The 25,951-nt window shown below is 48.0% G+C and overlaps 1 protein-coding gene across 8 annotated transcripts in view; it reads right to left on the reverse strand.

Moving 5' to 3' along the window:
- GRIK4 (glutamate ionotropic receptor kainate type subunit 4) overlaps positions 1–25,951 on the reverse strand; it is a 193,314-nt gene that overhangs the window by 73,860 nt on the left and 93,503 nt on the right. For all 8 annotated transcript variants that reach the window (XR_010467842.1, NM_001315521.1, XM_065040011.1 and 5 more), the window contains 4 exon segments: positions 14,165–14,329; positions 8,598–8,695; positions 5,672–5,837; positions 679–857 (listed from right to left, as the gene is read on the reverse strand). Coding sequence is in view for 7 of the 8 variants with exons in the window: in NM_001315521.1 (NP_001302450.1) it covers positions 679–857; positions 5,672–5,837; positions 8,598–8,695; positions 14,165–14,329 (608 nt within the window). In the remaining variant the exon portion in view is untranslated.

A 25,951-nucleotide genomic window follows, 5' to 3' on the forward strand; every position in this document is an offset into this window, starting at 1 on the left:
AAAACCCCAAACCTACCGATTTCGACATGCAAAATTGCAAGTGGCAGAATAAAAATCTGTTGGGGGGATGGGTGGGAATAATACAAACAGCTCTAATGGGGGAACCCACTGCTTGGATCCTGCCTCCATTCAGCAAAGTGCTTCTTGTTCCTTCCAGGATGTGGGAAACTCTGCACAACTTTAGACTCCATCTGGAGCCACTGCTCAATTTTGAAGTAGACTATCAAAACAAACGCTAAAAACTGCAGCAAGAGACCGCTTCAAAATAAACACGATTAAAATAAAATCTCGCTTAATAAGACAACAAAAAAGGAAGCAAAAAATTAGAGAAAAAGGGAAAAATATTGCAATGATTGACTAATTTCAGAACGCCAGGCAGCCCTCCATGGCTGTTTGATGGCAAGCACGCACCACTTCAAGAGAGCAAATGCATCAGCTCAGAGCAATTAAACCTTTGCTTCTACAGATACAGCTCTGGAAAGACAGAGCACATTATTTTCCCCAGAAATTCCATCAGTGGCAATTCCCCTCTCAGCAGAGACCACTTCCAGTGTTGCGGCAGGGATTTTTCCAATCCATTATCATACAACACCTGGACGCACGTGCTCTTGTACTACACAGCACCTCGTTCGGTGGAAGAAGCCGCATGTCCATTGGTGACACTTTCTAGACGCTTACCTTCTGCAAAATGGTGTGGGACATGGAGGCGTTGGCATGTACAATGATGGTAGCTGTTTTGTCGTCTCGGATCTCTTTTAGGAGAGGGGTGGGATCCCGGCTGTCATCCAGCATCCGAACCGAGAGCGTGTCCTTGGAGATGAGGAACTGCCGAAGCAACTTCTCTAGGTTTAAAAGGCCTTCAAATAAAAGGGGAAAAAAAAGACACCTTTAAATTTTATGCTTGGGAAGAGATAAGATTGCTGATACATATTCGCTCAGGACCCCAGAATCAGGACAACTTCTCCATTGACCCCCTACATACGAGGTTGTTCTGGCTATCGCTGGTTGCTGGGGATGATTCCTCCTCATAAGTGTTTGCATTACGAGCTCCCAAACCAAGTGCCCTGCAAGGCACAACTTGATACGCTTTGGACAACTTGGAGCATTCTGATGGGGAGCCAATAATAAAACAATCAAACAAAGCAGCATATTTGGTGCTTTACAGAGAAACTAGAGAGGAAAGTAGGACAATGTTTGCAGTCTAGTGGCTCCATCACTGGGCAGGGTCTCTGGAGACCCACCTTCCTCCTCAAAGCCCTCCTCCCTTTCTGCCTCGCCATCTGCATTTGTGCCACCCCTGTGCCCCCACCGAGCCCTCACAGAGTCCCACAATGTGAGGGGTTGAAGGGCCCTGGAAAGCTCACCCAGTGCAATCCCCCCATGGAGCAGGAACACCCAGATGAGGTTACACAGGAAGGTGTCCAGGCGGGTTGGAATGTCTGCACAGAAGGAGACTCCACAACCCCCCTGGGCAGCCTGGGCCAGGCTCTGCCACCCTCACCCCAACAAGTTGCTTCTCCTCTTTCACTGGAACCTCCTGTGTTCCAGTTTGAACCCATTGCCCCTTGTCCTGTCACTGGTTGTCACCAGAAGAGCCTGGCTCCATCCTCCTGACACTCCCCCTTTCCATCTTGATCCCCAGGAATGAGTCCCCCCTCAGTCTCCTCTTGTCCAGCTCCAGAGCCCCAGCTCCCTCAGCCTTTCCTCACACGGGAGATGCTCCACTCCCTCCAGCATCTTGGTGGCTGCGCTGGACTCTCTCCAGCAGTTCCCTGTCCTGCTGGAACTGAGGGGCCACAACTGGACACAATATTCCAGGTGTGGTCTCCCCAGGGCAGAGCAGAGGGGCAGGAGAACCTCTCTGACCTACTGACCACCCCCTTCTAACCCACCCCAGGTACCATTGGCTTCCTGGCCACAAGGGCCCAGTGCTGGCTCATGGTCACCCTGCTGTCCCCAGGACCCCCAGCTCCCTTTCCCTACACCACTGTCCAACAGGCAGTTCCTCAGCTCTGTGCCCAGCACATCCCTCCAGCTCCTCGGGCAGTGTCTGGGCAGGATGAGCCACGAGAAGGAGCCAGGACCCTGGCGACCCCGGCACTGCCCATGCAGTCTGCAGGAACGGGCTCTCCCTTCAGCTGGGAGGCGAAGGAAAGAAGTTATAATTAATTAGTGAGAACCCACATAGATGAGTCCTGACTTCCCTGGACTTGGGCACTATTGCCTTCGGTGCTTCTGATTGAAGTTTCTTCCTGCAGCTAGGTCACTGCAAGGGCTGCTTCCAACACAGCTTCCTTGATGTCTAATAAGATGTCAAAGCTCCTGCTGCAGCTTTTCTTAGTCAAGAAAGCATATTTGATAGAGCCTGTCTCTTCTATCCAGCTGCTGATTTTCATCAGGAAATAACCTCCTGTCAAGTTTGATTGACCAGAGAGACCAGCAGACGTAATCATTAGCAAGACACAGACAGCTACCGTGGCCACATATCCCGTCCCCACAGAAAGACAATCCAAAAAGAAGGGGGAAAGTTGAACTGAAGGAAACCAAAAAGAACAGAACTATCCGCAAAATCACATCCCAGCTGGCAGAGGGGCAGAACCCCTCCTCGAGTCAGAGCTCTACTCTTAACCTGACCGGGCTTTTGACTGCACGAAACCGCTCGTTCCCCAGGAGGTCAGGGGCCGGGAAGCGATACAATGCGATGTGATTAGCGTTAGAGAGCGCTGCTCTCAAGGACTCCCAGCACTCCACAAAGGTAACAAAGCAGTGCATTTAAAAGGATACACCCAGGATGAGGAGCCTCTCAAGGGAGAGTTTTTCAGCAAGCCAAGTTTGCACTGAGCTCTTCACAATGCATTCACCTCTCAGTTTTTCTCTGAGTACAGGCAGCAGCTCAGCCAGAACTATCACACCAGCAGCAGCCAGGACTTCCCTGGATCGCACAGGCTTCTCTTTCCTCCTCACCAGCCAGTGAGTTCACTCTGTGGACAAGACACATGGACTAGACCTCACCTGAACGCTTTTTTCAGTGCCAGCTCAGTAAATTTTAACTAAGCCCTTCATTTGATCCTTGCGAAGATCCCTTCCTAAGCACTGCGTGTTATTTCCTCCCCTCTGACAATCAGAGCACACAGAGCAGCTCCTGTCAAGTCTACACATCCCTGTGTTTGCCTGTGGTTGTCTTTTCATGCAAAGGCTTCTGTGGAATCGCACAAAGCCTTCCACGTTAGGACTTCAGTTCACAAACTAGCTTCTTGTTCCATGCCACAGAGAAACTGAGTCACATAATCTTATTCTATTCACCATTGCATTACGCTTAGGCTGGCTTAAGTCCATTGGTTTTGCAGGCCGTTTCCTGCTTCTGCCAGAAGAAATTATAACCAGTCCCCAGAGGAAGGATGTGACTCCTTACAGTGATAGTGAGAGCACGACAGGGTAGGACCCGGGAGTCCCATCACACTTAAACAAAAACAGCTATGACTTTCCCTCCCAAGATCTAAATAGTAACATCCCTCAAATGAGCATTTTCCTCACTGACAGGCATATGCTCAGTCCCCTTATTTGCCTCCAGGGAACCTTCTGAAAGCCCAAAGTGCTTCGAGTTAGTTGTTTAAAGACTGTGCTTAGGAGCCCTACTTGTCCTAAGGGAAAACAAGGGCTTGTGCTCCTACGTGAAGCTGGATTATGCCTTTTCTGCGCTCTGTTATAGTCAGAGCATGTTGTGCTTCAAGTTCAGCTCAGACTAAGTCCTTTCTGAACACAAAGAGCAGGATGCACGAAAGGCACCTGTCCCACTGCTTCCCTGGGTCTGAGAAAGACTTGGCTTGCACAACACATCCTAAATATTGAGTTATCCAGGAGCACCAGAGTAAAATAAACCAGACTGATCCAAATAAAAGGGCGTTATTTTAACGCAAGTGATTTGGCTCCTGAGGTTTTGATCCAGTTAATTGAAGAATCACATGAATACCAGGGAGGTATTAACATTTCAGTGGGGTTCTGGCACATAGCTGGGCAGAGGGGCAGGGTGCAGGGGCTGTGCTGATGTGGATGGCTGCGCCATGCCCGGCAGCAGCGTGAGGACAGAGCTGTGAGCTGCACGGCAGGTAAGAAAACCTCATTATCTTCTCTTCTTTTATTCTCCTTTTTGCTTAAGGTTAGCCAATGAAAAATTCCAGCACTAGAAGTAACATAGGAAACCATTTGCATGCTTTTAATTGCGCGATTTTGGTCCTCTGCTGGGGTAAATGTGAGCGTGCTTACCAAAGGCAATTTACTGACATGAGGATGTGGTCTCCTCAGGGTACACAAAGCAAAAAGAAAAGGCAAAGACACTCTTACTCCTTCCATCCCTGGGCAGGCGTCTGCCACACCACTGCGTTACGAGCACGGCTGATGGCGCGAGCTTTGCCCAGGGTTAGCTGGAAAGGCTGCTCCTTTCCTGTGTACCTGGTCCCATGCTCAGAGGCTGCTGAGCGCTTGCCAGGATCCCCAAAGCTCTCCCTGGATGCACCTGCCTTTTCAAAGCCCCTCTCCTAGGCTTGTTTGTGCGGTAATTCTAGTGTTAATGAATCTAGATACAGATTAAAACAAGCAAAATGGATGTGGCTACAACACACCAGCTACCTACCCACATACACACTGATCTCAGAAAGCACAGGACACACTTTAACCCCTACGATGCAGAGCCTGCTCCTGCCGTAGTAGAAGAATTACGCAGAGATGACTACGGTCTTGCTGAGGTGAACGCTCCAGCATCCAGATGCACAATTACCAACAGATGTACGGCTGCAGAGCCCAAGAGGGTGTGCAGTGTTGGACTATTAATCAAGTCCTGCTTTTAGGCCACAAACTGCACGTGGGTTTGGGAAAGGCATGTTTCAAAAAGCTCTACTTGCCTAAAATAACCTCCAGAAATAAGCCTAAGCATTTTTGGTTTTTGTTTTTGTGGGGTTTTTTTCATTTAAAAAACCCATCTGTGCAAGCCAAACACTCTTCAGACAGTCAAACAGAAGGCAGGCAAGTCTCTCCACGTCCTCTTTCCTCCTCTCGCAAATACCACAAACACCTCCATGGGACAAGAGGGTGGAAAACCTGCCCTGCGGGTCCCCGCTGTGTGGGGCTGCTCTGAACAAGTGCCCGTCTGCTGCTGACAGCAGAGCCCCTGCCACCACCAGCACCAGCAAGGAGAACACACTGGGATGTACCAGTGAGGAGAACACACATCCTGGGATGTACCAGTGAGGAGAACACCTCGGGATGTACCACGGGTGCACCAGGTGACAACGAATGGTAGGACAAGGGGCAATGGGTGCAAACTGGAACACAGGAGGTTCCAGTGAAAGAGGAGAAGCAACTTGTTGGGGTGAGGGTGGCAGAGCCTGGCCCAGGCTGCCCAGGGGGTTGTAGAGTCTCCTTCTGTGCAGACATTCCAACCCGCCTGGACACCTTCCTGTGTAACCTCATCTGGGTGTTCCTGCTCCATGGGGGGATTGCACTGGATGAGCTTTCCAGGGCCCTTCAGCCCCTCACATTCTGGGGTTCTGTGATTGTGTGAACACCCCGGGGTGCCCATGGGACCTTCTGCAACAGGCACCCAGTGTGCAGGAGGAGATGGAGAGAGGGCACTGGGAGCAGAGCGGTGGCTGGAGCCACCCAGGCAATGACTCACATTCAGCTTTGGCACAGATGAGGCAGGCGGTGGTGCAGTTAAAGAACTTGAGGATTCCTGCCACGGCCACGCTGATATCGGTGTTGCTGGGGTGGAGGTTGAGGGTGGTGAATCGCTGGAGCTGCAGCTTCAGGAACTCCTCTGGTGCCACTTTGAAGTGAGGAACCTAAGTGGGAAGGAGGGGAAAGAAAACATGATTAAAGAGGAAAGAGAAATAAAAACAAGTAAATCTACCATAAAGGACCTTTGGTGTGAAATGCGCAGCAGGCAGAAAGTGAAATATCGCAATAAAACTGAAGGAGCATCACCAGAGTGAAGAGAGGAGGGTGGGATTTGTGCAGTAGCAGAGGAAAATAATTATCACAGCAACAAGAAGCCACAGGAAGGAGTGGATCAGGAGAAGTCTTGCTGAGCCACTCAGAGAAAGGCAACGGGGGTTGTGATTACAGCACAGGAAACCATTCCAGATGAGTTCAACCTAATTAGCTTGGGTGCTAATTGTAGCCAGGCCCACATTTCATTTCAGGCTTGCTGCCTGGGTAAATATGAAGGATGCTTTGCAGGCATCCACAGCCCATGCTGGAGACCCGCAGACTGTTGCTGCGTGCTGGATGGATGAAGCACTGCGAATCCACCTCTGCCTGCAGTACCGATGCGTCGGCAGGTAATTAGGAGAGATTAAGGGAAGAACAAGATGACCCCGCTCTGGCAAGGCTCTGGAGAGAGAGGAACAGACGCGGCAGCCAGAAGCTTTGGGCTTTTTTTGATCAGCAGAGAAGTAACAGGTGGCCGTATGGCGTGCAAACTCCAACGGGACCATAACCACGAGTCCTAATAATGCTGTGCTTGTCATTAATAGAGCAGAGAAGGAGCGGGATGACGCTGTTTCCCAGGGAGTGGGGAGAAGAGGCAGCTCAGCTGCACACCTGGCAGTGCCGTGGACAGCGAATGAATGGACGGGCAGAGATATCGAGCTCAGACACCGGGGGTTCAGCCAAATCAGGAGAAGGAATATTGTTTTCCTTTTGCTGAGTGAATTATTTGGAAGAAACAGAAGACAGACAAAGGGAAACAACTGCTGCTGCTTCATTAGAGGAGTGTCAAGTCCTCTTTTCCTCCGTTATTAGTCCTCCTGGAAGCTACCATCCTCTGCCTCCCACCCCTGTCCTCTTGGGAAAAGCTATTAGTAGCTTGGGATGGCTGCTTTATTGACAGCATAAGCTGTTTGGTTAGCCATAGGAAAGTTAAATAGTAATAAGCTGCTATCTGCCTTGATTTCACTCTGCAGCCCTCACCCTGGGCTCTGTAACAGGGAGAGCAGCAGACTGTAAGTGAAAGGCAAATTCCTTTAAGCAGAGCAGACAGGGCGGCTCTGCTACAAGTGTGCTGATCATTTTGGGAGCCAGCTGGAGTCTGAGACTTGCAGCAGTAACTGCTACCAGAGGAGAGATGGGGAGCAAGGTGAAGGCAGCTCCTGCGAGCAGCCAGAGCTGATCACAGCCCTGGTTTGGACCCACATTTGGTTCCAGAACACTCCTCTCCTTGGCAAGAGCTCTGGAAGGAAATCTTTGGGCTGAAGACACTGGAGGGGTAACACAGGAGACACAGGTTCTGTTACTGTTACTCCCCTTTGCCTGGGACAGAGTGCATGTCTGCGGCATTTAACTGGAGAAAGCACCACAAAGTATTCTCAAGAGACCCATCCTGCTGTAGCCCAGAGCGCTAGGTCTAAAACATCTCTTCCATCTCTCCAACAATTCTGATCTCAGGGAACAAAGAACAGATCTGTGAATGCAAGTTATTTACAGTGCTCAGTTCCAGGCACTCTCCTCCTCCAGAGAGAGACCACTAAATGGCTGGGAAATGTTATCTGGCTTTAAAGGGATGAACTATGAGAAGAGAACTCAATTTCTTTTCCCGTGAGCAGGGCCAGATCAGTGTAAGATAGTTCAAGGCTTATAAAATATTAAATCAGTCACATAGGCTGGACACAGATAAAAAGGGGTTTGTGCTGACAGAACAGCAGCAAACAGAAATAGGTGCAGCTTTCCAAGTATGTGCACAAAGTACCGTCACACTCAGGAGTTTTGGCCAGGGTTTGCGTCTGCCAGGGCCACCTCTGGGGTTTGCACCCCTCAGTGAGAGGGGACGCGTTTCACACCAGTGCTGCATGCGAGGGAAGCTGAAGTAAGAGGTGGTACAGATGAAAACATGGACAAGGGAGGTGGAAAAGAAAGAGGAAATGGCAAAGGAAGAAGCTGCAAGAATATGTGCATTAGAAGGGGTGATAAACCAAGCTGTTAACTCTGACCTTTAGAAGCTGTAAGGAACATTTAAGGAAGGAATGGTGCTTTTACAAAAGTAAGGAGCTGGTGCCTGATGGGGGAGAAGGACCGAGATACATCAGACTACGAATCCTTAACATAAAACAAAGTCTCTCTGAACTCCCAGAATGCAAACTGATACCTGTATTTAAAAGTTAATCTAGGGGGAAGGGTTGCCAAAGAGCCAGGATCCCATATTTCAAATAGATTGATAAGGGGAAGGGTATTGTTAAAGTTAAAAGAAAAAAATATGTAAACTGAGGCAGGGTCGGGTGGTCTGTAAACCCTGAAGTACCAACCACTGGGGAACAGGGGAGGGAAATTGTGGGGGGATATAAACAGGGGCTTTTTGCCCTATTCTGTGTGCTGACCTTTAGGTAGAACACCCACTCTTGCAAAATGGTTATTAAAATCTGCTTTGCTGAGAGATCCCGCCTAGGCCTATTCTATTGGCAAGGTAATTGTTTCCTACATGCCTCCGCTCTCACCCCAAGGCTGAAAGAGCTGGGGCTCCTACTAAACCCTCCCAGCCCTGGGCAGCCGCTGGGGACGAGTCGGCACAAAGGCACAGAGCAACTCCAAGACAGAACATACCCACTTACCTCTTTCTCCCCGCAGATATTGCTGATAATGGAGCTGGAGGCTGGGCTTGAGGAAGGTCCCAGGACACCCACCACTCCTTTGGGGAGAATCTGGCACACTGCAGGAACCAGAGAGAGCAAACATGCGTTAAACTTCACCCTCAGCTTCCAGCAGTCGTGCCTACAGTAACCGCTGCACCGTACTGAGGACATGGTATCCTCTGCTTCACACAACACACTCCCTGCCATTCATGTCCCCAGAAAGTCCCTCTGAAGCGCTGTCACCCTGCCCGCAACACCCTCCTGTCCCACCTTTCCCCAGCCGTCATAAATCCCACCTGAACCCTGGTATTCTTGTCTCTGACTCAGAACTGGGGTCTCTCTTATAATGTCCCTTTTTGGCCCCATCTGCTCTGCTCCAAGATAAAACATTAACCAAAGTTTATGGAAGGTGCTAAACACAACAGTAACTTAGCTTCAAAGCATCGTCTAGCAGCAAACAAGCTTGTATGAATTTCTTCCTCATCTGCTGTAGAGCTGAGTGGTAATAATAAGAACTGCATTACTGGTTTTGGTATATTTTTTTCTGGCAGTAGTTAATCCTCTGGCTCCAGCCACCGAGGTGAGCAGGACAATAAAAAGACCTTGCCATAATGAAGAAGTTAAATCTCTTCCCTCAAGCTACCCAGGTTAAACTGCAACCTTTTGTCCTTTTAATTCACAGCACAAATTTAGCCAAATGGCCTGAATCCCTGGGCTCCCAAAGGCTCATCTGAACTTGTGCTTGTTCCAAAATACCAGACCAGCCTCACACTCGGCTCCTTTCTCCCCCAACAGACCAAGATTCATTTGCTCAACAAAGATTCGTTTGCTCAACTGGCATCAAGCGACTGCTGTATAAAGAAAGATGATACTGAGGAGAAAGGAGGTACCACAACTACTTATCAGTTCTGGCAACGTTTTCAGATGTAAAAACTAAACCACTGCATCACAAAGCTGAGGTTTTAAAGATAGTCTCTGTTCGCTCTGTTCCAGAGCATCATCCTCCCTGCAGGTCTACGTGTCAGAGAAGCTTGTGCGTTGGCTCTAAGAAGTTAACCAAATTCAGCAGCTAGAAAAATTCAAACCAGAACGTATTTTTTTGTGGTGAAGAGGCTTCATAATGAAAACACTCATGCTACAAATCAGACCAAGTTTTCTAGCAACTTCAAGTCTTTAAATCAAGACTGCACACGAAACAAGAGCCCATAATGTGCTTGAAACATCAAGCCATGGGGCTGAGTGTAGCATGCAGCATGGCAATGTCTAAAGTCCATCCTCTGCAAAATATAAGACCGGCTAGTCAAGGTGGTCACCTCTGGCCTTGGACTTTAAGTCCCCATGGCCTGGTCACTGAAATATGACACCAAAAGCTGAGGAATCAGTTTGTCACTTTGGGGAACTGGTTTTACTTCTCTCCAAGCGCTACTTGTAGGGAAAACTTGATATATTAGTAGGTCCCTTTGCACACTGATTGCTCTGACTTCTTACAGAAAGTGCCAATGATATGAAAACCTCTTCTCCTGAGTTTCCTCCGTTCCAAACTCTCTCACCCTCCAACCATCTCAATCTGCTACAGAACGAGTGATATTTTTCTGCGGCATCTTCAAAGGAATCCAGTACTTTGCTTTTTCTCTGTGCTTAAAAATTTACAGGCACTTACACCTCTTCAGAAGATCCTTTTAAACAAGAGCAGCAGCGATTGGAAAGCCCCACATGCTATCTCAGCTGCACCAGTCGCTTGGGTGCTCTGAAATTCAGCATCTAGGAGCAAAGAGCTGCTCCGAGTCCTCTTTATTGTGGATAAAGTCATTAGGGCAAAAGTCCTGGGGGGAATTTTGTTGTGCGTGCAGGGGAAACTTTGGTGAGCATCTCTCTTCTCATCTCTGGCACTGAGAACAAAAAGTGGGTTAAGTAGTCATAGCAACAGCATTGCAACAACTGTCAGAAGAAAAAGACGGGGCTTATCACTCCGAGGGCAAAACATCCAGTAAAATTAAGGAAAATGAATGAAAACAAAGTGGAAGTGCCCGAGGCAAAGGTTTTGACCACATTTAGAAAGCTGCTCCTCTTGTAATCCAAACATATTTCCTATTGCAGAACATTACCTGGTGCTGTTAGTTGCCACAGGGAGAAAAGGCTCAACCCGCTCTGGTTGTGGGCCCTGCGGATTCAGACGAGCGCTTGTGGGGATGTAGAAATGTTGGCCCTCTACCAAAAATGAATCCCAAATAACCGCAGGGACTATACCCACAGATACCTGCCACTCACGCCTCTTGACACGCACCACACAGGTGCCACGTAAGCTGCGCGCACGACACATTTTTAATTCCCGCAGACGTACCTCTGCTCAAGATTGTGTCCAATTTTTATGCTTTTCAGGATTCAGCACCTCAAGAAATGCTGGACACTGATGTCATGTGCGTGTGGAGGTTCAGAACCTCTTGATCCTGAGTGTCTCGGGGCGCTTGGCAATCATTTCCATGAGCTCTCCCTGTTCAACGCAAGGCCGAGAGCACGTGCCCATGGAGCAGAACACAGCTGGCACTGCATAGATACCCCATACGAGGGTTTCAAACTGCATGCAAAGGAGATTCCTACCTCTAAGGGAAAATAAATGAGCAGGGAAGGTATGCAATCACCCCAACTTCTCCAGGATGGCAAAACGTACCAGAGGATCGTGGATGGCAGGGGCTGGTCAGGATGGGATTATCAGACAGAAAACACTAAGTGTATAAACGGATGGAGTTACATCTGGCACCGTGGTAGCAAAACTGCAGCATCATTTATCCTTCCTATTAGGAACCCACAACCAGAGCAGGTTTAAGCGTGAAATCCACTAAAAATGGTGGGACAGTGAACAGCACATTTGAGACAATGTCACTAAATGGACAGTGAACAGCACATTTGAGACAATGTCACTAAATGGACGTAGCAGGGACTTGTGAATAAACAAAAGTTTTAAATCCTCCAGTTGCTGGCTCACATTGACCACTGACCTGCCCTGAGATGTTTGGATTAACAACACAAAGACGCTTAAAAGACTGATGAGACAATAGGGGACAGGGTGACAAGTAGGAAACCTGTCCCTCCCTGAATATCAAAAAGAATAAGGTGTTTTAGATGAAGACATGATTAAACAAGTCACTTTGGATCTCCATAAAAGGAGCTGAAACATCAAACACAAAGACAAAACAGGCTGTACTTATAATAACAAAAAAACCCTTTGTCCATAACCTTTCACTGTAAACTCATTTCAAAACACAGGAGCCACAGCTGTTGCATACAGGAACAGGCAGTGTTTGTCTTCATTCATATAGAAAGCTGAAATAGCAAATCATGCATGAATGTGATTAAGACTGACTCACATTTTACCTGCTATAGCAATTGTGATTTTGTGGCTCGCTAACAGCAACACGCCTGAGTCAGTCAGCAGGAAAAGCAGAACAACAACAGCACTCAACTGAAAACTAACTCTCCAAATGTCTTTATTCTCTTGAAGCACTAATTGTACACGGAATATCGCTGATGGGGTGTAAACAGCACTCCTAGATCAGGCGGCTAAGCTGTGATATTTAAGGGTGATTCAAAGGGCGTGAAATTTTAGAACGGTATTAAACAGATGTATAACAGCTTCGCAGTCATAGGTTAAAACATCTAAACTGCTTTTATTAATATTACGTGTGATAACAAATATCAGTGAGTATTAAAGCTGAGAAGTCAGACGTTTCAAAGCCATGAAAGCCTTTAAATTTGAGTTAAAGTATCTGATTCTCCTCTGCTACTGGTATAAATCAAGAAGAACTTCAGTGACATTAATAGCACAGCCATGCAGAATGCAGATTTGTCCTTTTGTAAGGAATGCTTCCAGACATTTTTCCCTCTGAAGAGAAGGCAAATAACATATTGCAAAATGATGCCACTACTCACTTCACCTAAATCAAATTAGTTTGCTCCAGTTTCTACTTGTTACGTTCTGTAAGTCAAAGTCAAGAAAACAAAGAAAATCACCCCGAGGTGAAAATTCAAATGGACGATTACCCCTTTCCCACTTATCCCATTCCCATGTTTTCCCCAAACCCCACGTTTGCCAAAATCAACAGTTCCTTGCGTAATGCTTCAATCTCAGCAAATTAGAATTCTTCTGCTTGAAAAACGTTCCAACAGAAGCATTTCTGAGCAGTGTTACAAGGAACCCCGCTCACGATCTTCACCTCCGCTCTGGGGTCACTTGGCGTTCAAGCCTGTTTCTAAACAACACAAACACCACTACACGCAGATTTATGAAAAGGGAGAAAGAACGGAACTAAAAATGCTACCGGTTCTTTCAAAGACCAATGTTCTCGTTTCCCAGGAGGATCGCTGGGAGATCTGTGATACTTTGGGGGGCGAACTGGGAATGGACTCGGAAAGTCCCATCCAGTGAGACTGGATTTGTCCTGTTGCTGTGAATGCGGGATGTGCCCAATCTTAAGCAGGTGGCAAAGACCAGGAAAACAGTTAAAAGGGATCTAAAAAGGTGGAGAACTGCTGTTTTAAACACTCCCTGCGATGCGACATGTGATGATGTTAATCTAGACTGCCTCGTGAGTGACGGGCTCTATAAATAGACAGCCGGGACCTTGCTGAAATACATTTTATTAACTGAACGCTTCTATAAATAATGCAAACGCTAACTCAGGAAATGAAGGAGCAATCTGCTGATCTCACCGGGCTATCGAGTCCCTTCTGCCAGGTACCCAGAGATCTGCACGGGATGTGCGGCTCCATGGGGATGCTCAATGCTGCGCAGAACAAAGAACAAAGCTACGGGAAAAAACAGTCTACTCTAGAGCACAACACACCGTCACAGCTCCTGGGGACACCCTGCAGATTACCCAGGCTTGCAACAAAGAGCTGTTGAGAAACGAGTCTAAAATCCCTATTATTTAAAATGATTTCTCCAGCTTTTTCAAGTAATAAAAAATGATAGTCCTCCCCTGAACTCTAAAAGCCACCTTAAAATTATTCTAAAGGGAAGCGATCCCATTCCAAAGGATTTTCCCTCTTACAGATCTTTCTGGTTTCTTTCCCTTGGGTGCCTGAGAGGTCTGTGGGACACTGACTATCAACTTCACTTTATCATCAGCACGGGGCTGACACGTTGGAGCATCTAGAGTAACAACAATATGAGAGATCTGTTTGCATGAAGGGAAGTAAACTACTCATTCAAAATCAGCTTTTTTTAATCCACATAATTCTAAACATCACTTAAAACTCCACTTTGTTTAAACAAATTCACCGCCAATCTAAAGCAGCAGCAGAGCCATCATGTTTGTTGACACATGACATTCCGCGGGGTTTTAAAAATAACTTATTGCACTGAACTTACCCAGAGTCTCTTATTTGCACATCAGTAAGTACTTTACCAAGGAGCATCACCTCCTGTATCATTACCTCTGTTTATTGACACACACATGAAAGAAAATAATTTGTCCCAAGCCACTGACACCTGTGAGCCAGCAGAGAGGAGAACTGGGGAAGGACCAGCTACATGGAGAGGTACTTACTGGTTTCTGCCGTCTCATACTCGCTGTCCCGCAGCAGCTCGAAGATGTCCACCTCCACTTTGGCTTTGCCCGCCCGCTCGGGCGCACGGTTGATGCGGTTCTTGGCCAGGGTGATGGAGAGTCTCTCCCCTCTGCTGCACTCCATGGGGTCATCCAGGATGGCGGCTGCGGGGACAAAGGCAGCGGTTAGACTCCATGAGAACCCACTCAGCTCTGTGCTCCCCCAACCCCAGCACCTCTTCAGAATCCCAGGATGTGAGGGGTTGGAAGGGACCTCGGAAACTCATGCAGTGCAATCCCCCCATGGAGCAGGAACACCCAGATGAGGTTACACAGGAAGGTGTCCAGGCGGGTTGGAATGTCTGCACAGAAGGAGACTCCACAACCCCCCTGGGCAGCCTGGGCCAGGCTCTGCCACCCTCACCCCAACAAGTTGCTTCTCCTCTTTCACTGGAACCTCCTGTGTTCCAGTTTGCACCCATTGCCCCTTGTCCTGTCACTGGTTGTCACCAGAAGAGCCTGGCTCCATCCTCCTGACACTCCCCCTTTCCATCTTGATCCCCAGGAATGAGTCCCCCCTCAGTCTCCTCTTGTCCAGCTCCAGAGCCCCAGCTCCCTCAGCCTTTCCTCACACGGGAGATGCTCCACTCCCTCCAGCATCTTGGTGGCTGCGCTGGACTCTCTCCAGCAGTTCCCTGTCCTGCTGGAACTGAGGGGCCACAGATGGACACAAGATTCCAGGTGTGGTCTCCCCAGGGCAGAGCAGAGGGGCAGGAGAACCTCTCTGACCTACTGACCACCCCCTTCTAACCCACCCCAGGTACCATTGGCTTCCTGGCCACAAGGGCCCAGTGCTGGCTCATGGTCACCCTGCTGTCCCCAGGACCCCCAGGTCCCTTTTCCTACACCGCTCTCCAACAGCTCATTCCCCACCTTATACTGGGGTTGTTCCTGCCCAGATGCAAGACTTGCCCTTGTTATATTTCATTAACTTTTTCCTCGCCCAACCCTCCAGCCTGTCCATGTCTCACTGGATGGCGATCCAGCCAAATCTCCGCCACCACGTAGGCGCGTCTCCTCATGCTGCTGTTATCATCAGCGCGTCCTCCCTCCCACACGCGGCCTTTCCCGCCGCTTCGCCCACCTCCCAGGTCTCGCCAGACGCGTGGGCGGTGAAATCTCTGCGGCAGCGGCTGCGTTACCTGCCGGTAACAGCACGACAGGGCCGCCCACACTGCCGGGGCCCAGCACCCCCTGCTCAGCCCCTGTGTCCCTATATTGGGACACCCAGCCGTTCACCCCAAGCCACCCTTTGTCCGGGCACTGCCTCACACACCAGTGGGTGAAGAACGTCCCCAGATAGCCCCGGTTCGCTCGTTTAGAAAGCGTCGGAACGGTGCTGATAGCTGGAATATTTCAGGAAGCGTGTGGGCAGCCGTGGGTGGGAAGGGACAAATATTTTTCAAACAGAAAGCACTTGACTCTTGAACTTAGCTCCTGGGCCTGCCCACTCAAATCTGTTAGGCAGAGTGAGATAGTGTGGGGTATTATTTTTATTTTCTTCGACGGAACGCAAAAATAAATTGGAGTTGAGCACTAATCACAGCTACGAGCTGGCACAACTCCTGCAGCCTGCTGGGCTTATCCTTGCTACTAGGAGGCCTAATCCCAGAATGCAGCTATGCAGTTGTACCTGGGGAAGAGCAGCACTGGTTTTCATTGTGGGTATGAGAAAGGCACAGAAGAGGAAGAAAGCTGCATGCCTTGTTGAAGCTTTGAAACGTAATTGTGCTGCGGCAGGTTTGGATTTGGCTTTTGGGGGGTTTGGGGATAGAGAAAACCAGAGTGAAAAACGTAAATTAGCCGGCAGCTGAACCAAACACAGCTGTGAACACGGTGAGTGTCAGGGGGATGGAGCCAGGCTCTTGTGGTGACAACCAGTGACAGGACAAGGGGCAATGGGTGCAAACTGGAACACAGGAGGTTCCAGTGAAAGAGGAGAAGCAACTTGTTGGGGGTGAGGGTGGCAGAGCCTGGCCCAGGCTGCCCAGGGGGTTGTGGAGTCTCCTTCTGTGCAGACATTCCAACCCGCCTGGACACCTTCCTGTGTAACCTCATCTGGGTGTTCCTGCTCCATGGGGGGATTGCACTGGATGAGCTTTCCAGGGCCCTTCAACCCCTCACACTCTGGGATTCTAAGAGCAAGGGCTCATCAGGGCAGAGTCCAAGGATACACACATTTGAAAGGCTGGGACCACTGCTAAAGACACATGGTGATGTTGTGCTGTAGGTGGGACCGAGAGCTTGTTCCTCAGCGGGCTGGTTTGTGCCTTGAAAGATCTCACTGCTCCCCCACTGCTTCATGGCCAGCAGCACACAGAGCCTCCAACACAGCCCAGCCTAATGCGGAAATCTGCCTTGGGTTCTGGCTCTGTTTACTTCGGCTTTCCTGTCCCCGAGGCTTGCTTTGAACCAACCCGAATCCCAAAGCACAGTGTCAACAACCAACTTGCATCCCATTTCAGGGCTCTTCTCTCAGCTCATCCCGGTGGGATCTCTTCTCCCACGACAAAACCGCAGAGCATCTCTGCTTCCCCATCCTGCCCTAACCCCGGCTGTGGAAGGGAACTCGATACCAAATCCACTGGTGAAGCACAGGCAGTCCACACTGACCTGATTTACTCCGTATCCTGACGATACCAGCTTAGGAACTCCTTCTCTTCCTACTTTTCCCAGTTTTACGGGAGCTAAACTGAATTACATGCAGCAACACTTGCATGACACACACAGATGTCTTGGCGAACATTCCCGGCCCTTCAGGCGACACCATCTCCTCTAACCCGCAAGCACCATCATTATCTGCAAAGCTAGGGTAGTTAATCTTAATCTCATTAGGCAAGAAAAAGGTTGTGCTTTCCGTTAAGGCCAGGACTACGGATCACAGGTTTTTTAAGACATCGATATGGCTGGTGACTGCTCTTAATTACAAAGAAGCTGGAGACATCCAGCATCAGCTTGTGCAGCTCCCGGTTCTCTAGGAAAGCAGCAGCAGACAGAGAATAAAGTCCCGAACAGGTTCCAGTTTCTCATTATACAAAACGGTGTAAACTTCGCACGACAGCCCCGTTTCCAGGAAACGGTGAAGCAATGTACTAAATGTGATGAACGTCACCAAACGCTGCTGCCGTTCCAGGTGCTGACACAGCAAAATTAGAGATCAGTGGTGGGGAAGCCTATGTCAGCATTCTTGGATTCATTATATTCCAATTTAAGGCTTCTAAATCACTGCATTGGACAACATTTTTGAGTATTATCTTCAATAGTCTGTTTTCAAACAAAATCCACTTCCACTAATGCACAGTTCAATGCATTTTAAAAATAAAAGGGTTGAAACGGAAGCATTTCAGCTGATTTCATCAGAACACCTAAGCAGGAATTGGTGCACAATGATTTGTTTGTCTCTGTTCAGGATGGGATTTTCCATTTTTCTTTTTGGAACTCTTGAAAACTTTCCTACAGCTGTGGAAAATATACATATATATATATCCCAGACACACAACAACAAAACCAAACCCTTCTCCATCCTACTCTGATGGATTCGAACTTTGCAGCAAATACATAGGGGGGAAAGTGCTCACAGCACGGGACAAGATTTAGAAACAGCCTGAACCCCATGGAGAGAAGGTGGGAGAGTAGTTAGTTTTGCCACATATTATAAACCAGCCCCCGGAACAGCCAAGGTAATGAGGCTGAACTAATCTTTATTTATTAAAGCTAGTGGATGAAAAAGGTCGTTTAATGTTTAAAAAAGGTTGGTTTAAAAACTTCACGGCTTGGGACACAGTGCCGAAGCTCATCTAATAGTGGCATCATTAAGTATGAATGAAAAACCTTTATAGAAATTCCCTTTCATCTATTCCTGACTATTAAACATGAGAAGATGCACCGAGTAAATCGTTAATCCTGAAAACGTACAGCAACGCCTTTGAACTTGGTTGGTCTCAAAAATCACTTCTGTCTTCCCCATCATAATAAATGTCTCCAATTTAGACTGAATTGTGAGGAAAACATTCCAGAGGGAGTCAGGAGCACCTGGGTTTGCGGCACCCAATGCTGCTTAGGATTTCATATGGACTAAGAGTTAAACAACTTCGAGCGAAGCCAACGAGGACCGGCTGGAAACATCTTTTCCTATGGGATATTCCAACCTTGATAGATAAACATCCTTTATATAGTAATAACCCTTTTTGATTTTAATATGCCCAGGTTTGCCTTACACTTAACATGAACCCAAGAAGCTACAAACCAGAATAGATTATGGCTTTGGATACGCATTGAAAATAGTCGCGTTACGGCTGCTCAAGATTTGAGCAACAAGTGACTTCAATTGCAAATTTCCACCAACTGCCAATTTTAAATGCAAAAACTAACGCTCAAAATTAACGGCTTAACAGCAAGAACTAGAAACAAGTTATTAGCGGTAGCCAAACAAATACAAGATGACATGACAGTGCCCTCTAATGCACTTGTGAGCTTTACTACATATCTCTGCTTAATTCATGATCCGACAAAGACCTAATGAAGTAGCATTTTTATAACAATAACAGGGAACAGATGTTACTGGGAGGTTTACACGCTGCTACAAACAGTGTTCAGCTGACCTTTCCCTGTTAACTTTATCAAATATCGCTACGTTTTCTCAGATGTTTTTCATGCCATTGAGATGTAAAGCCATGCTCGGAAATACAACCGCCACCTCAAGTAATCTCTTGAAGATGTAGATTTAGCAAAGCACTGGCTTAGTAAACACAATATTTCATGGCTCATAAGCTGTCACTCCAAGTTAAAAAGATATAAAGGCATCCGCAATATTTCTCAGGTGTCTCCTCTGACAGGTTAAGATCACACCTACAACCTCTTCTGATTTATACTGTACGCAGTCCTCAAATCCTCTGTGTCCCGTGAGGAACAGACTCCCAGATTAAGAACTGGAGCCTCAGTAAAACCAGGCTTAGACACCGAGACGATCCTGCACCTACCGCTGGAGCTGCCGAGTCTTCAGCCACAAAACCATGAACCCTTCAGACTAAAGACACACCAGCAAAACTTACTGTTCTGTAAGCAGCAAAACCACAGGGTTTCGGACCCATTCAACGGGGCAGTTGAATAAATACGGTCGCAGCATTGCCTTATTTTGCACATTTCCCCTCTACTGAATACAGTATCAGGCTGTCAGCGCGGTAAAGGATGAGAAATTTGCAGGCTTCCTCATTACGAGGCTGTCGAGTATTGCTCCAGCGGAGAAACAGGTGGGATTATGTTTCCATTATAACCTCTGAAGTGATGCTTAAAAATAAAATAAAAAGTCGTCAATATGCTATTACTCTGAGAGGAAACTGGATCTCATCAAGGAAAAAGAAAATCAAAAACCATAAACTCTCCTCCACAAAGAGACTTGATAATGTTTGTCTGATCAGTGCAGCAGAGGGCTATTTATTGCTCTTGGCTAACATTGGAAATCTGCATTTAAATGGAGCTTTCCTATCATTTCTTCTATCCACAGAGAGTTAATTCAGGGGAGAGAGTGAAGGGGAGACACGATAAAAACAGCTATGGGCTTTAGTTCCTACTGCTTGAAACACAACCCCTCTTTTCTCTTCTTTAATGATTGCTTTGTGTACATAAAATCAGAATAACGTCCTCCAAGAGTGGGAGTTTCCAACAAGACAGAGGATGCCATCACACTCCTCCTCTGTCCTTCCTGAGCCCGCAAAGGTGACAACCCATGAATCACAGACACCTGAGGCACGCTGCGGCTACGGCTAAAGAATCCAAACGGCGTGTTTGCAACCACGTAAGTCCTACCTATGGGAAGAAATTATTATAGCTCTGAAAGAAAGGGACCTCTAGTAAGGCAGGCTGCAAGAACGAAGGAGAAAGGCTCTCCATCTCACATGGGCAGGGTTTTGCAGACAGAAAGGGGAAGGAGGTGAAGGGCTAATGCTGAAAGTGGAGCCACAGGAAGGCGCGGTGGGACACGTTTCAGTGGAGGCATCCCCAGAGCCACAGAATCCCAGAGTGTCAGGGGTTGAAGGGCCCTGGAAAGCTCATGCAGTGCAATCCCCCCATGGAGCAGGAACACCCAGATGAGGTTACACAGGAAGGTGTCCAGGCGGGTTGGAATGTCTGCACAGAAGGAGACTCCACAACCCCCCTGGGCAGCCTGGGCCAGGCTCTGCCACCCTCACCCCCAACAAGTTGCTTCTCCTCTTTCACTGGAACCTCCTGTGTTCCAGTTTGTTTGGGGGAGGAGAACAGGGGAGTGACCCCCGAGCTGCCTCAAAACGGCGGCACCAGAATCACCTCAGGGCTCAAAATGGCGGCACCAGAATCACCTCAGGGCTCAAGATGGCGGCACCAGAATCACCTCAGAGCCTGTTTCTGCACACGTGTACCTGGTGTGGTGAGATGCCTTTTTGTTTCCCTGGAGCTTTGCCCACAGCAGGAGGTGTTCATAACAGATTTGCTGCACCTCCGAAAAGCCTGTCTATCAAACTGGATCGCTGTTCGCCACAAAATACAAGCTACTCAGTGGATACTTATGCATATCCACATAAGCTCAGTTTAAGTGCCTCAATCTTATTTTCTTAGGGGCCAGTCTAAAAACACTGACCGAAGTTAGAAACCTCATTTTTTTGTCTTTTGTTTCAACCATCTCCAGTTGAGTTTCAAGAGGAAGGTTTTCTGCCCATTTCCGCGGTCTCGGGTGCGCGGCAGCAGCTGTGGTTTTGAGGAGGAGAGCACTGGGACGCACCGGTGGGGCCAGTAAACTTGGCAAGACCAGGAAACAAGCAAGAGCTTAATTAAGTCAGCGGAGAGCATAACTACAAGAAAAATAACCGCACAAACCCCAAGGGCCAGCTCCAGGCAGACAAAAAGGCTGAAAAACAAATGAAGAAAGTCCACTAGGATTTATAGCTGTAATCATAGATTTGAGAGATGGCGACGCACAGTGCGGCTGCACAAGATGGGGAGGCGCGAAAGGAAATCGCTGCGGAGCCCCGGCCGACTCGGGACGCTTTTCCTGGTGTCACAGCCACAATAAGCACGTTCTGTAGCACAAAATCCCAGAGCTCCTCTCCGCTGTGATTCAGTGGCAGCCAAGGCTACTCCAGCACACACACAGCGCTCGGGGATTTAACTGACAGCGATGTGAGGAGAGCCAGCATTTCCACAACTGACACTTCATTCTTTGCAGAGAACCGTTTCTTGAAGCGCCGGTATCCTTCAAGATTAAGGCACCTGGAGTCCCTCTAAAGCCAATGGATTTCGATTTATGTAAGTGTGGCCTTTAGTGACCACTTTCCTCTTAACCCCTCCTGGGATTTCAGCATTTACAGTGTGTTCTTTTGGCATCCTGCTATTTCAACCGGCTGATTAATTGCATACAGAGACAGCAAATAGCATTGGCATGTCCCCAGTGTCAAGCTGAAAAGGGGGGGGAAATGCTGTAGCGATGGGATCTAGGGTTTTGCTTTCAGGTATTTAACACGGGCTCTGTTTTTGTTACAAATCATCAGCCATTGTTGATACTACAAACCTCTAAAAGATGGATCCAAGGACCTACCATGCTGGACGTAGACACAATGACAATCCCTTTCAAGATACAAGACAGACAAACGATAGGTGGGATTACTTTCATTGTCTTCTGATGGATGAAAAACAGAGGTACGAAGAGATAAAGTGACTCCGCGAGGTTTTGCAAGACCACACGGCAAATAAACAGATTTAACGCGCCAAGAGACTTCAGAAACCCCTGTTGATCACCAAGAACCTGAGTAGAAGACAGACAATGGCGGGAAAAGGTGACATTGAAACCTCACCCCTATCGCAGAAGATCCTGATGTATTAAACTACAGGAAAGTTTGATCCAATTATAAAGCAATGACATGCAAGCCCTTCACTGACGTGCCTTGGGATTGTTTTCATCTCTTTGCTTTACTGGTAGAACAAACATCTTTTCCTGCTGAGTCACACTGAAATTAGATGCTAAAGAGCTGCCACACCAGATGTGGAAGCCCTTCAGAACCAATATCCATCAATCTACACAGCCTCTATTTATTTATTCTTTGCCACTCAGCCTTCAGCAATTTAATAGGTTACTTTAATGTCTTCCTGCCTTTCCTCTTCAGTGTGCTCTGCTCAATGCATTTTTTCCCCTGAGGACCTTCTTCCCCTGGCTTCCGGATGAGAAAACAAGCCAGGAACTTTCTTTTCCCTGGACTCTGGCACATTTTTCCTCCATTTCCATCCGTCTGAGCAGCAAACTGCTAATTCATCTAACCCCAGCTTGTGTGCTTGTTTGCTAAGAAAATGATGGTGAGCTACTGGAAAGGAACGGCCTTGGCTTTTTTGCACTGAGCTTTCTGGCGCCTCCTGCAAACTGCGGCGTCTCTAACACAGCCTGGGAAGTGCTGAACTATTCGTCTTGGTGAAGCAAGGGAACACGACCAAGTCCATTTTGAAGGACTCTCAGCTGGATGCTCTCATTGGAAAACAAACCCAAAACAAGCAGTTTCACTTTGTTGTGAGATTCCTTTTCGAGAGAAGGGATCTACAGAGTCCTAAGGGTTTCCTGTGCTTGAAGTGCTGCAAAGTAACACCCTGCTCTAGGTAATCTGTCTCAGATCACCCCTACGTGGCGGGTCAACAGTGCCCGGAGAATCCTTGGCACAACACAAAATAACCACAAGATGATTGAAAGTTACTCCAACTTTTCCCAAAGAATCTCGGAGGTTTCCAGTACGACTGTAGGTAAAGAACAACTTTTAGGCAAACAGCTTTTGCTTTCAGCTTGGGAGCTCATTACAGATTCCCCTACATCTGTGCAATGTGGAGAAGTTCTAAACATGCCACAGAGAAATGGAGAAGGGCGAGTGAAGAGGAAGAAAGCAGAAGGCAAGGATAAAGAAAAAGCTCAGCTGCACAGACTAAATTAAATCAGACACAAAAACTCTTAGTGAACAAAGTGAAAGAAACCCAAAGGAAAAGTTATTCCAGCCTCCCAGATGCCGGGCGTGATGGAAGCAGCAGCACGTTAACGCGGGAGGGATCGGAAAGGAATCGGTACCCACATCGGGTCACGAATGAGACAAACCAGAACCAACCGCACCGCCTGGTGAAGCAGAGCAGGAGTGGGGTGAATTACATCCCCTGTAGTTCGTTACGGTGCTTCTTAGAGAGGATATTGAATTAGTTACGTTAATGCAGCGAGGAACTGGATCAGGCTCACGGTGATAAGCTTAATTAAACAACAGTTATCCATAGGCTGGAGTTTATGTTATAAATAAGCAACGTTTATGCTGATTAATTAATTAACAGATCATTAAATCCTCCTACTTTCGAGCACCTTAATGGGGATACCTGCAAGAGGTGAACCCCACCACACACTTTCAATATAAATCAGCGCAAGGACACAGCGGAGGGGAGGGCGGGAGGACAGGGGACCACGCCAAGGCACGAGAAGACCTGGGACCAGCTCGCATTGCAGCGCAAGCCCAGGTTTCTCTGCTTAGTTCTCAAAGTCTGTAAAAGGCATCTTAACACAGCGCTGAAAACACCTCGGAGACAGCGAGCTGTGTCAGCCGCCCTCATGGATCCGATTCTTTTTCATTATCCCAGCGAGCAGAACTCGCCTGGAGAAACAAGGCTGCTTTATCATCCTCTTCCCACACAAGATATCCAAGGGACAGCAAACTGCCACCTCACCATCGACACCCAGACCTCTCCTCGTCACCCACTCCCTGCCATCCCTCTTCACTTTGAGCATCACAGTCCGCGCCTCCACACACGCAGAGCTAAAGGCGAAAAACCCTGGCCCTCGTGAAATATTGCACTCCGTGACGCTTGAGGTTTAAAGATAAAATTCCCATTGAAGCACCGCTCTGAACTGGGATGAATTGAAGCTCACATCTAACACTTATTCTAATTGGAATATTATGGAAAACCCTTTCTTCCCTCTGCTCCGACCTCCCAGAGCCTGAGAGCTTTCACCCAGTTTTAGTGCCTCAGAGCCCCGTTGCTCTGAAGTGCAAAGCCTTGTGAGGCTATGGTTTGCTCAAGCTCATCTATCACATCTGCTCACAAGCCCAGCGGTTATTAAAAATTAGAGCTTGTCAAATCACTGTTATATCTTGACCACAACGAGAATATTATCCGCATCCTTCCCTGCTACCCCCGGCCCCTCCGCATGAACCGTTCATCAAACCGTCCTGATTCCCCCGTACTTGCAACGAGAGCTTCCAGCACCGTGGATTCCAGGTGGAGAACAGGAGCAGTTCTCTGAGGTTCAAAGATCGAAGCACCTTCTTTTTTTGCTGATGTGAATCAACGATGCTGCAATTGGACATTTGACATCAACTCTGCAGGGAGCCAAGACAAGGCCCTCAGTCACTAACGAGCCCATCAAATGGTCCCAACAATCCTGCAAGGATGGTTATCAACTCCTTCATCTCTCCCAGTCTTTTCCCTTTTTCTTAACACAATCGTACCAGATTGGGAACTGACTAATAACGATAATACTAAAATAAACCTCGTTTACGATCAGTTGCAGTATTGGAGCTATTTCCTCTATTCACCATCACAGAAATTGCCTTTTAAATGGATAACAAGGGTTGTGAGGGTCAAGTTATTACCTTGAAAGCTTACATTTTGATACAGCCGACGTTATTGCCTTATATAAATAACAGTTATTACTGTAAAGTTATTTTCCCCCTTCTGTACTTCCAAAGAGTTCCTGCAGGAGACGGCAAAGAAAATGGGTTCCATTAATACTGAACTCAGGCCCTGTTGCTTTCATACTTTAAGTCCCATCGTTAATCTTCTAACGTGTCTTTAACCAAATGTCACTTATTCCACAACTCTCTGGCAGCTGTTCTTCCCTGTCTGCTCTCCCTTTCCCCCAGTACCTCCCCATGAAGCAGGAGCTCTTCCTCCCTGACTCATCAGCGGGCGTTGCGCTCCTGCCACGCAGCGAAAAGCCTTTCAGCTCTTGCCCAGGCAGTTTGCTGGGAATTACAGGAAAATATGAGACCCCGCAATCAGGAAACACACATCAGAACGAGCTGTGACGGGCGGATTTCTGTCCTCCCCGAAACCTCGCAGTACGGATCACAGGATGACTTTGCTAAAACCAATCCTAGGGTGGCAGCAACCTCGGCAGAGCCGGGTCCTTGTGCGGGCTCTCAGCTTTGCCTGCGGCGCACAGCATCCTCCTTTGAGCGCGCTACAAACGCATCTGCCAGACGCCGCTTTTATCTGATTTGATGACGATAAACAAGGCTGTTCTTTTCATTACGGAGTCACAAAGCAACTTGAGGCTGCAACTACTGACTGCTTGCACACGAGTCTCTGAAACAGCCTGTGCCCCTGTCCGCAGCGCTGCGAGACAGCCCAATTCTGCAGCGGCATTTAGATGCCAGTCCTGTCCCCGAGGAGGTAAAACCCACCCATTCCAAGGAGTTGGTTTTTGCAGTTTGGTTGCAATGGGAGCCGTGCGCTTCAGAAGCGTCATGGTCTAAAGAGAGAGCGAATCCAACATGCACCTTCCAACCCAGCAGCAGCCATTGCCTCCAGCAAGGGGCGGACACGCTGACCTTCTAGCAAAGGCAAAAATAACGTTTCCCAGACTCATGAAGCTAATTAAAGCTAAATACACTTTAGCCATGCGGCACATGGAACTGCAGCTCCAGGAAATGGTGCAACTTTCTGCTTCCAAGCTCTGTGCTT

Source organism: Columba livia, chromosome 24, assembly GCF_036013475.1.
Source record: "Columba livia isolate bColLiv1 breed racing homer chromosome 24, bColLiv1.pat.W.v2, whole genome shotgun sequence".
NCBI classification, from domain to species: Eukaryota; Metazoa; Chordata; class Aves; order Columbiformes; family Columbidae; genus Columba; species Columba livia.